Here is a 12,452-nt window from a genome sequence, read left to right as displayed (position 1 = left end):
GGGATCTGTTCAGCGCACACCTATTGGATGACATAACAAAATTGGCAAAATCTAGTAAAGGTACTTTAGCCGTTATTCCAGGTGGGCTTACATCTGTACTGCAGCCTCTGAATGTATCTTTGAATAAACCTTTTATACACCATGTGCGAAGGTTGTGGCATGAATGGATGTCATCTGGTCAGGCCTGACTAACGAAAGAAGGAAATCTCATGAAGCCTGACAGAGTTAATAGCAAAGCGGGTTCTAGATGCATGGGAAGACATTCCAGAAGACATGGTGGAACGTGCCTTCCAGACATGTAGTATTAGTAATGCTATGGATGGCAGTGAAGACTGCGCTTTCTATGAAAATGACAGCAGTGATGGTGATGACGGCGATCTCAGTGAGGACAGCGTCTATGATGACCTCACACCAGCTGAAGTTCTGCATTGGGACACGGATGATGATGAGGAACCCAGTTTTGAAGGATTTTAACTCTACATTTTAGCTTGGTTGCTGATTGAGCTCAGGAAATAGTACTCTTAAGGTATCATTGTCGATACCTTATTGTTTTTGTTGAATATATTTTCCACTTACTGTGCTGGTTTACTAATGTTAATTGACTTGTTGTTCTTTTAGTTATGTTTTTATTTAAAATAAATATTTAAATACAGTACCCCACTGATGTCTCAATTTTTAGTAATTTTATTTTCATTTGTTTTGATTATTGAAACTCATCAAAAGCTTCTGCATTTTCCACGCTAGGCTTATACTCAAGTCAATCAGTTTTTCTGGTTTCCCAGGTCATAATTAGGTACCTCGGCTTATACTCGGGTCGGTTTACATTCTAGTATATATGGTATTTATTTTTAAGTGTTGCCGGTGAGTCAGTTCAAGAACTCTGAAGGCACAGTAGTTAAAGCCCGGGGCTGCTAATCGAAGAGGTGGCCACAGTTTAAAATCACCAGCCACTGCCCAGGAGAAAGATGAGGCAGCTTGATGATGGAAAGCTGGATCATCTTGGAAACCACGCAAAGCAGCTCTACTCAACAGCAGTGGTTCTTTTCCTCCTTTTGTCTTGAGGTGTCAGAATTTTATATGCAACAGATCACTTAATCTTCATTAATACATTATGCAAAAAGTATGTGACTCCCTTTTCCAGCTGAGTAAATCATAACTCATAATATTTCATTGTTTTTCCAAGAACTTAGTAGCTAATCTATAAGTGCATATGTAACTTGAAATACCTTTATTTTTCATAGAAAACACTATATTGGGACTGGATCATCATTTACATATTAGTGATTTGGTTGCTTTTATTAAACATTTATGTTGTTTTTGTTAGGGGTAATTGAGTTGAATTTGACCCCTAGTGGCCTTATACACAGCAGACGCTTCTGCACCACCCTCACAATTGTTCCTGTGAGTGAGCCCATGTTGAGCTCTGGTGTCAATCCGTCTTGTAAAGGACCTTCCTCTCCTTTGCTGCCCCTCTACTTTACCAAGCATGATGTCTTTCTACAAAGATTGTTCTCTCATGATAACATGTTCAAAGTATGTGAGACAAACCCACGTCATCCTTGCTTCTAAGGACCACTCCAGTGTACTTCTTCCAAGACATTTGGTAATCCTAATAATAATGTTATTAATATAGCCAATGGTATAGAATTTAAAATACTATCAATAAAAGGAAAATATGCATATGTAGGTGATCTTATTAGACTAAAATACATGGAAAATTAATTTATACAAATTAAGCCTTTACGTGACTGAAAACTGCTTTTTAAAAAAACAATGAGAATTTAGGAAAAGGGCAAACGTTTTAATAATGTTTATTCACTAAGGAAAAACCATGTAGACAGAACTAAGCCATGTCACAAAAATCAAAGAAAATACAAAATAGATAATTATATGTTGGTCTTAAGTTGCCAATTATTGGGCAACCTCCAGATATTTATTAGCCAAAGTCTAATGATGTCAGAATCCATCTGCTTCTTCTCAATCTAAGCCTGATGTTTCATCCATAAATCCAAAGGAGTATCTATTTCACTATCCTTACTCTGTAGCAGATGCGTTTATGCGTGAATTCTGGTTCATTTAGTGGGATTCCAAATCAGACAGAACCCTACCTCCTCTGGTCATACATTTCCATTGAAATTCAGTGGACATCATTGCAGGAGTGTTTATTACACTCGGTTATCAACGGTTGATATCTACAAGTTTGCTGCTATAATTTGTTGGTGTCCTCCCCCACCCAGGATTTTATTAGTTTCTTTGTTCTTCCTTAATTTCTGTATTGTTTTTCATACTGTTTTCAGTGTGTTGACTTTTGGGTCATGTGAGCCAGCCTTAAAGCAAAACAAAACAAAATAACCCCCAGAAGCCTTACTCCTCAGACCTAAATTGGTCTGAGTGTCTGAAAACAGGAGGAATATGGGTTCCAGCACAACAACCAAATGGGACCTTTGGAGCCATTTGTGCAATTCTGGAAAGTAAGGTGATAGAACAAGGCCTGGGGACTCCATGTCCTGGTCCCAGAATCAAGAGAGCTAATATCATTTCCAATGGGTATATATAATCATGGGGCATTTGCGCCCCCAGCAGGTACTAGAGGCACGTATGTAATAGAGTGGGCAGGTAATAGAGTTAAGTTAGCAGCTTAATCTTGGATGCCCCTGAGCTCTCTTCAGGGGAACAATCTATGATCAGTATCAGAAGGGAGTTGGGTGGGATGGACAAGAAAATGTGATTACAGATAGCCTCCTGGTGCATAGTGAGGCACCAGGAGCAAGCAGGAGACGTATTTTCCCTGGCAGCACCTTTACGTAGAGGGGTATGGGGGGTAGATGGGAGCTATAGTGGGGATGATTTTCAGTCTGGAGAATATACTAGGGGGTACCCCCCACAAGAAATGGAATTTTTTTTCAACGCTTTGGGAGTTAGTCTGGGTTGAGTAGAGAAACAAATTCATAGACACGCATATGTGTATAAGAAAGAACTTTATATAAAAGAGTAATTGTAATATTGAGAAAACAGCCCAGCCTTGTCTAAGTTCACTTCATGAGTCTGATATTATCTCATATGTCCACTGATTGCTCTTCACATGCATGCAGCACATGCAATGATGCCAAATGCAAGGAGATCACAAGCCAGTGGGTAGAAAAATCATGTGGATCCAGTGGCAGTGGAAGCATCTCAATGCTGGTGCAAATCTCCACTTGTCTCACTCAGCTCTCTGAGTGTCTCAAAAGCAGGAAAGGGAAGGCAGAGGGACTGGGTCTGCTCTCCAATAAGCTATTTATCTCCCTTGTGCCTCCAAATGAGGTCATCAAGCTGCGACCTGATTGACAGGCCAGTCACCATCTCTTCACTCAAGTTGACAGGAGATTATGTAACTGCCGCACAATGTATTTAATTTTTTTAACAGAACAATATTATAACCTTCCAAGTACTCTCCATTGAACTTAATACATTAGTCAAATCTGAAATTCCATTCTTGGAAATATTTTTCCAACACATCTGTTTGGACACTTACAGCAGCTCCCTAATTTTTTTTCACCTCTTCTATATGGTCAAATCACTATCCTTTCATGTCCTTCTTCATTAGCAGAAACAAAAAGAAGTCAGATGGAGAGGTCAGATGAGTCTGGGATGTGGGGCAAGAGAGGCATGTTATTTTTGCCAAAACCTGATGCACTGAGATGGCTGCATAAGTGCATTGTCGTGGTGGAAAAACCAGTCCCCCATCTGCCACAAGTCAGGCCATTTTTGTTACACATGTTACTCAATATTTTCAGAACCTCTAAATAGAAAGCTTGATTAAGAGTCTGACCTGGTAGAATGCACTATCCCGTTCACATAAAAAAATCGTCTTGACCTTTGATTTCACTTGACAAGTGAGGTGCAAGGTGATGTGGAGTCTTCCTCTGGCTTGATTGGTGTTTACTTCGGGGTTTGTAAGAATAGCACCATATCTCCCCAGTAAGAACCTGGGGCGGGGGGAAGTCTGGGTCTCTGGAGCTGTTTTTCAAAGTATGGCATGCTTCCACTAGAAGCTCTTTTTCCTGGTTGGTCAGAACCTGAGGCACAAATTTTGCTGTGACCCTTCTCATTCCCAAATCTTGCATTAAAATGTCATTGAACCGAGCTCCAAGATAGTCCAGATAACTTCCCCATCCCTTCAACGGCCCATTGTCAGTCTTTGAGCACAAGTGCATGAACTTTTGTCCATTTGGGAAGTTGACAGATCTCCAGAACAGGTTTGTCATCAATCAACATTCCACCTTTTTGGGTAAAAAAACAAACAGTTGTATACTTGAGTTTTTTCCATAGTGCTGAGCTTGTAAACTGCATTCAACAGCACAACATAGTCTGTGGCATCTTTTCTGAGCAAGAAACAAAATTTCACAGCCACGCACTGTTCTCTTAAATCAGTCATCACAAAATATGAAGTTTGAATGAAAGTGCTTTTACGAAAAAATTCACTGTGACCCAAGAGAACCTTCCCAGGTGATGCCACTGGGTGCACTAACTCAGAGAGAGTTACTATGCAAATTCATTGCTGTCATTTGCTAGTTCATTTTGTTTGTTTGCTTGCTTCATAATTTTATTGGATCCTTTGCCTTTGTTCTTCATCTAATTTTGTGTTGCTTTTATTACTTTTTTCAGTGTGTTGATTTCTGGGTGATGCTCTGGATATTGATCTCAGGTGTGTTTGCTGTTGATTATCTGTTCAAAGTGTTCCTTCTAGTATTTTTTGTGATAATGGTCTTATTTTTTACGAATTATCTTAATTTCTCCTCATTTGGAAATACTCTTTATTCCTCATATTTGATGCATAGTTTTGCTGTATATGAAATTATTTGGTAACAATTTCTTTCTTTCTTCTTTTTCTTTCTTTCTTTCAGGGTTTTAAAAATGCCACTTCGTTTTCTTCTTGCCTGTGTGGTTTCTTCTAAGAAACCTGAGCTTATTCTTACTGGTTATTCTTTGTAACTGTTCGTTGTTCCCTAACAACACTCATGATTCCCCCCAGTAAAGTGGAGTATTTGATATGTCATGATATATCTGATTGGGGTCTGTCTTGTTTTGGGTTAACCTAGTTTCTTATTTTGTGATATTTCATGATGCTAGGGAAGTATTCTTCCATGATTTCTTGTACATTTTCTCTGTAGATTTGTTGTTGTTTCTTCCTTCTCCATGATCCCAATGACATGTAAGTTATTCCTGTGGATAGTGCCCACATAATTCCTGGGCTTTTTTTCAGATTCTTTTGGTCTTTCTAATGATTGTTTCTCTCACTGGTTATAGTTGAGGGAATTTTGCTGAAATTATTTCTGCACAACTTCAGCTTTCCAGTGACCCATGAGATTCTTTGATTTTCCCTAACTCCTTTCAGAGAGGATCTGGGCAATTGGAAAAAAGTCCTTTGGCCTTTCACATGTGTTTCCTACAATGGTACCGGAAAACTGGAAACTCAAGTCCCAGTGAAAACAGGATATGTATCCTTGTGCCCCAAATTTTCAGAACCAAGAAGTAGAAAATCTGATGTCCTGTTTGCCTTTTCTATCTCAAAAGTGAAGGCTCTCCCAGCTGTTCTCAGGGATCTTATGTAGTTTGGGTTGTCATATGACTTATGAATTGCAATAATTCTTTTATTTTGTTTCTTTCTCTTTAGGGTGAAACAATTTATAATCTAGAGGTATCTGTGATCCAAGGTAAAAATATATCATAATTATAAGTGTGATGTAATAGTAGTTAATGCAGAGAAAAAACATGGCACTCTGGGGAAAACACACTAAATGCAAGAAATTTAATTTTTATGTTTAATTTCTATGTAAGAATGGTAGTCTTGTTAGAACAGAATATGAGGTGAAAGTGACACAAAACGTGATTGTAAAAGCAGATTTTGATCACCTTCCAAAGAACCATAAAAATAAGCTCAGTGCCATCAAGTCAGTTTTGGTTCAGTGTTCTTGCAGAGCTTCATCTGTCAATCTTTGTGAGAGCAGAAAGTGTCACCATTGTCCTACGGAGTGACCAGTTGGTTTGGACCACCAACTTCATAATTAGCAGCCCAACATGAAACCCGCCACATCACAACGCGTTTCTTGTATCACAGAGTGTCTTACAAATCATGTAGCAAGTTTTACCTTTATAATAAGACTATGGAATGGGAGGAAGAGGGTATAATAATATAATCATTTTTCAAGGTCAGTCTAGCTGCAATATGAAAATCACATTGCGAAGAGTTAGACTGAGTAAAAGTAACAGAATACTGAAATCAGGTGAGAAGTAATATTGGTTTATTAGTAACCAGTGTGGTCAATTAGGTTGGTTAGAAGTTTGATGAGAGTCTATTTTTCTATCTTCCCTTATGTTTCTAGAATGTAGGTTGTTTATCAAGAATAACAAAATGTGCCTTTACTGATTGTAAATTTATGTGTTAGCATGTGTACCCACAGACACATATATGTACATGCCCACGTCAATGCAAAGCCTCTTCTCTTCTAAGGATGGTTTGTTACATTTACTCTTAGAATTTTATTAAGATTTCTAATTCCTCAGGTGTGCTTGGAACACAAAAATAAGTATAGACTTTCAAATCCTCCTCAGAGATCTGTGACCACATATCTGTGAAGATGTTCCCTATTTGTACTAACTTATTTAAAAAGCTTTGGAAGCAAAGCAAAACAAAACAAAACTTCACATTTTATAATTTCGTTGGCATTTTCTCAGAAGGGATACGAGCTTTAGTTCTTTAGCCTGTGTCTATCGTTGTGTCTGTGTATGATTCACCACTTCTTACTGGTTTTTATAAAATATATAGATGATTTTATTTTGAATGTTATGTTGAAGTCCATATTGATGGAGAAGTCACTGCAGTAAAAGTTCTCCAATAAAAAGCCTGTTTTATCTCATGCTTTCCCTGGACAAGGAAGCAAAGACACTTATGCTGTCATTTGTGTCAAAAAGTCACAAAGTCCCTTTGTTTATATTGTTCTATACACCCTGATTTCTCAGCACTTCCAAATATTTTCCTGGATTCTGGGGGTTCTAAATAAATAAACCCAAACTTTAAAATTTGCTAGAATCCTGTTGGTTCTGACTCATACAAATCTGTAGGACAGGGTAGAACTTTCCCCATGAATCTCCAGGACTATTTCTATTGCCTGCAAGTCTTTAGAGGAATAGAAAGTCGGGTCTCTCTCCCATGGAGCAGCTGGTGGTTTTGAACCACTAACCTTACAGTTAGCAGTCCCAACGAGGAACCACTATGCCACCAGGGATCTTGTGTTCTAAACCCTAAGGAAAATATATTAAAATTATTTCGATGGATGGCTATTTAATAAATACTCATGTATGTCAATATCTTCTCTTAAAGGCTCAATCCTACAGCATAGAATATTCCCTATTCCCATATTAATAAGTGACAGCTTCATTTGGATTCTAATTCCTCTTCATTTAGATTCTAATTCATCTAAGAATATTAACTTACTTTTCCCACAAATTTGATATACTGATGACAGTGTTTATAAAGTGACAAAATGTATAAGCACAGGATGGTCTTTGCTTCTATCCTAAATTTTATTTCACATCTTTTTCAATACTATCTGGAAGTTGTGCTAATTATAGATACCCTATATGTTTCTTTGTAGCTACTATATCAATCTTTAGTTTCCTAATTTTACCTAGTGATATATATTCCTGGAATTACTAAAATATCATCTTAAAATAATTTTCTTGTTTCTCTCTTGCCTCATACAAATCTGCCCAAAGTCCACTGCCATCAAATTGATACTAGCTTATAGTGATACTATGTCAGGTTTCTGGGGATGTAAATCTTTACAGAAGCAACCGGCTTGACTTTTTCCAAAGAACTGAAGGGTTTGAACCACCTGTATCGCAGATAACAGTCTAACAGCGTCACCAGGGCTGCCCTTGCACAAGTCTGTAGTCACTGACATTAACTTCAATCAAAACCACCCCTGCTTAAGCCTCTGGAAGAGGATCCTTTGAATTGTAGGGTTAATGCACCAACTACTACTACAACCAACACAAAGCTGTATGATTTTGGATCTGCTCCGGTCTGTTCCAGAACAATTTCCCTTTATGTTGCCAATCTCTGGAAGGTTCCATGATTTATTCCTCATAAGGTTTGTTTTTGTACTGCTTTCTGCTTAGAACAGTGGTTCTCAACCTGTGGGCCGTGAGCCCTTTGGGGGTAGAATGACCCTTTAATAGGAGTCACCCGATTCAGAACAGTAGAAAAATTACAGCTATGAAGTAGAACAAAAATAATTTTTATGGTTGGGGGTCACCACAACATGAGGAACTGTATTAAATGGTTACAGCATTAGGAAGGTTGAGAACCACTGGCTTAGAAAATTCTTATCTCTTCTTTCACAGTTTACTTTCTAAACAGACCCCTACCAACTGCAAGGCCACTATCTCAGGAAACCTTTCCCTCTTCTCATTCTGGCTGGGGCCTGTTTTAAACTTGCTTTCCCAAAGCAGCTTGTTCTTTATGTTTTAACACTTATCATAGGGGTTATTTTAAATGTAGGCTTATTTGAATTTTGATTTCCTGGTGAATTCCAGTTACACAAGTAAATATGTATATTTTTAATTAGATGAATTTTGCTTAGCATAATTCCTGTCACCCTAAAAAGTGACCAAATTCATGACTTAATATTTGTGTTTAAAAAGAACAAAAAGAGAACATTGACCTCCAGGTGCTACTGACACCTTCCACCCAAGGGTGTAAATCTTCAGGAAGGACATCACTTCATCTTTCATTTGTGGAGCTCATGGTGGGTTAGAATCACCAGCTATTCAGTTATCAGCTCACTGTGCTACCAGGGCTCCTTAATATTAGTGCTACTACTACGAGCTAGGCGAGTGAAGAGTGATTTAATAGCCTTACACTCCACCAATACTAGCCAATTATAGCACAAAACCAAACAAACAAACAAACTCACTGCTGTCAAGTTCATTCTGACTCAATGACACCCTGTAGGATAGGACAGAATTGCCCCTGTGGGCTTTCGAGACTGTAACTCTTTATGATATTAGAGAGCCTTGTCTCTCTCCTTGTCTCTCTCCTATGGAACTGGGTAGTAGTTTCAAACCACTGACCTCACAGTTAGCAGTTTAACATGTAACCGCTGTGCCGCCAGGGCTCTTGGAACATGTATAAGTGTATTATACATGAAATACTTGGGGAGGCTTTTATTATGTAGTACCAGACATTCAATAGAACATTATTCGATGTTTACGGAAGATTGGAGGGAAATTCACTAACAAGAGAATATACATGCACTAACTTGAATGAAGACAAAGGCAATATAATATATAGGGTATATCGGCACAATATGACCAAGGCAGGAAGACACTGAGAGATACACAAGAGTAAAAGACAACAGTGGTAAATATGATTACTTTATATCCTTTTAATAACAGTAATAATAAACAATATCTAATATGTGAATATATAGCTATCTGCACAGATATTGTGTATGGGAGTACGTTCGCAGACTCACAAAGGAGCGTAAAAACTTTCTGAACTCTCTATTATATACTTTCAACATTTTTAGGTATATGAAACCCAGGATAGGGAATCAATAGAGACAAAAACTAGAAAACATAGGTGCGTGGTAGGTAAGGGGAACTGATAGCAAAGAGTTATAGATGGAAGAAAATGTTTCAAAACTGATTTTGGTACCAATCGTACAACATGCTTGAAATGATTGAACTATGGAATTGTATAATGTCTGGATTTGCTACTAATAAAATGTTTTTTTGGGGGGAAACTTGCGGAAAAAATTCATTATCTCAATTCCACTTTTTATTTAACCTTTTAAAGTCCTAAGTATACAGGTTTGAAAGAGGATATTTTGATATACTTATTCTTATATACAGCAAATATATCCACATATATAGCAAAACCTACAGAAGTCAAAGGTATGAAAAGTTATGAGCCACAACCAAATAATTTGAAGGATTAAGTCACTGAGCTTGGATCCCTTGTCTTGGGAAATCTAGATAAGGCCACAAAGACTGTGTTCTATATCCTACTTTTGTGAGTAGTTAATAGGGCCTTAAAAGCTCTCAAGTACCCATATAAGATGCAACGCTTGTTTTCTCCTAACTCAGAGCGTCAGAGTATGAACAAAATTCAAGACAGCAATTAGTCCAAAATAATAATGACCTACACAAAATAAGGCCTCCGTTAGCCCAAGAACAGAATAATTAGATGTGTCTGTCACTATTGACTCTTCTTAGCGGAATCTCAATATAAGGTCCTGGACACAATGAGAGAAAGTGGAGAACAAAATTTAAACTCATAAAAAAATAACACAACACTAGTCTGGTAGAGACGATTGGAAAACTCAGGACTATGATCCTTAGACAACCTTCAAATCTAGAACCAAACTAATCCTTAGTGTAGTTTCAGCCCCAAGGTAGACAGGCATGTACAGTAACAGTACTCCCTAAGAGGAACATACTGTTGAGAGCAATAAGCCATACAGGGCCAATGGGCTAGTACTTCGCAAAAAACAATGCTGAGAAGAAAGGACACGGTAGGAAGGAAGGATAGGTGAATAGGGAATCAGAGGTGGAATTAGAAGTAGTGCTATTACATTGAGAGGATCACAATTAATGGCACAAAACAAAATTTGCATTAATTGTAGAATGAAAACAATTTAACTCTAAATTTTCACTGAAACCCAAATAAAATGGTCAAAAATTTAACATGTTGAATTGGAGAAAAATAATTGCTATAGATAAAGTAAACCAAAGAAAAATTATTTATGCATAAATATAAAGATAAAGTTTAACAATTGGGAAATTATTTATACTATAAGAAATATCATAGTTAATATTAATTAGCCCCTAAATATATTTTTAAATATAAGCAATAAATTAAAAAAGTACAAAATAAGACATTCAAATGGCTGTAAGAAATTTTAACTGTTTTGCGCTTTTTAACAATAAAAATTTAATGTGTGAAAATAACATATTACATTAAAATTAATCATCTAGACATATCAGAAATGCCTCTGTCTTTGCTTTGCATTTACAGAGAAGGCCACCAGATGGAGAAAATTGAATCAATTCATAAATTGAACTGACGGCAAACCTGTGAGTTCAAGGGTACTCCTCTATAATGCTTTATAAATGTCAGTTTCTCATACACAGACACGTGGAAGATGCCAGGAAAAATTCTGAGACATAATGGAAGTCTTGGCCCCTTCTTCAGATAAATCCCATATGCACACCATCTTCCGTGGAATTAATTCCCATTCAAGATTCATTTCTAATTCTCTGTTTAGACAAAAGACGACGAATGCCACATTGAATTTGCTTGGTCTTGATGCTATAGATGATAGGATTCATAAAGGGAGGAAAAAGGAAGTAGACATAACTCATTACAATGTGCACCAAATCTGGTACCTTTTTCCCAAACCTGTGAATGAATGACAGACCAATGACGGTAACATAGAAGATGAGAACACAGCATATGTGGGAGATACAGATATTGAGAGCCTTGGCTCTCTCTTCAGCAGAAGCAATCCCCATGACAGTCTTCAGAATCAAGATATAGGAGAAGAGAATTATCAGATAGTCTAGGAAGAACGTTACAGAGACAAAAATTATGGGGTAGATTCTGTTGAAGGTGATGTCAGCGCAGGCCAGTTTCATGACTTCTTGGTGAAGACAAAAAGCATGCGAGAGAGTATGAGAACGGCAATATGAAAATGAAAAAAGACGCACAATAGCAGGCAAAGTGGATAAAAAACCTCTCAGAAATACTCCCACGCCCAATTTAACCAACCTACTGATTGTGAGAATGGAAGTGTATCTCAAGGGATTGCGGATAGCAATAAAACGGTCATAGGCCATGGCAAGCAAAACACCCGATTCTACAATGGAAAGGGAGTGGATGAAGTAGGCTTGCATGAAGCAGGCCCCAGGATATATCTTCCTGTAATTCACCCATAATACGCCCATGACCGTGGGCATCGTGGTCAGGGTCACCATGAGGTCTGTGCCGGCCAGCATGGCCAGGAAATAGTACATGGGTTCATGGAGATTGTGGTCGTCTTTAATGAGGTAGAGGAGGGTGCTGTTTCCAAGGAGCACAGACAAGTAGACTGTAAAGAAAGGGATGGAGATCCAGTGATGAGCTGCCTCTAGACCTGGGAATCCAGTCAACAAAAAGGAAACAGCACTAATATTGGACCACATAGTGGATTCACAAGTAGAGATCGCCTATCTGAACTGACCAGATTTTTCAGTGTGAATATATTGTGGCTGTTTCGATCACCATCTTCATATTCAGAGACAACCAATTCATAGGTAAGTGTGACGCTTTAACTCTTTACCTGCAAAACAAGGGTAGAAATTTGTGGGCTGTATTACAGACGTGAACTAGTAGGTGGGGAGTTGTTTGTTTTTCTTAGTTTCTA

General features: G+C 37.9%; 1 protein-coding gene across 1 annotated transcript; it reads right to left on the bottom strand.

Annotated features, from left to right (window-relative positions):
- Nucleotides 1-11,286: 11,286 nt before the first annotated feature.
- Nucleotides 11,287-12,231, bottom strand: LOC142445870 (olfactory receptor 51B2-like). The gene has a single exon (XM_075547744.1). The coding sequence runs from the start codon at nt 12,229-12,231 to the stop codon at nt 11,287-11,289; it is 945 nt and encodes a 314-aa protein (XP_075403859.1).
- Nucleotides 12,232-12,452: the final 221 nt, after the last annotated feature.

This window comes from Tenrec ecaudatus, chromosome 4 (assembly GCF_050624435.1).
Source record: "Tenrec ecaudatus isolate mTenEca1 chromosome 4, mTenEca1.hap1, whole genome shotgun sequence".
Taxonomy (NCBI): Eukaryota; Metazoa; Chordata; class Mammalia; order Afrosoricida; family Tenrecidae; genus Tenrec; species Tenrec ecaudatus.
Note: the sequence above shows the minus strand (reverse complement) of the source record. Positions and strands in the feature narration are given on the sequence as shown.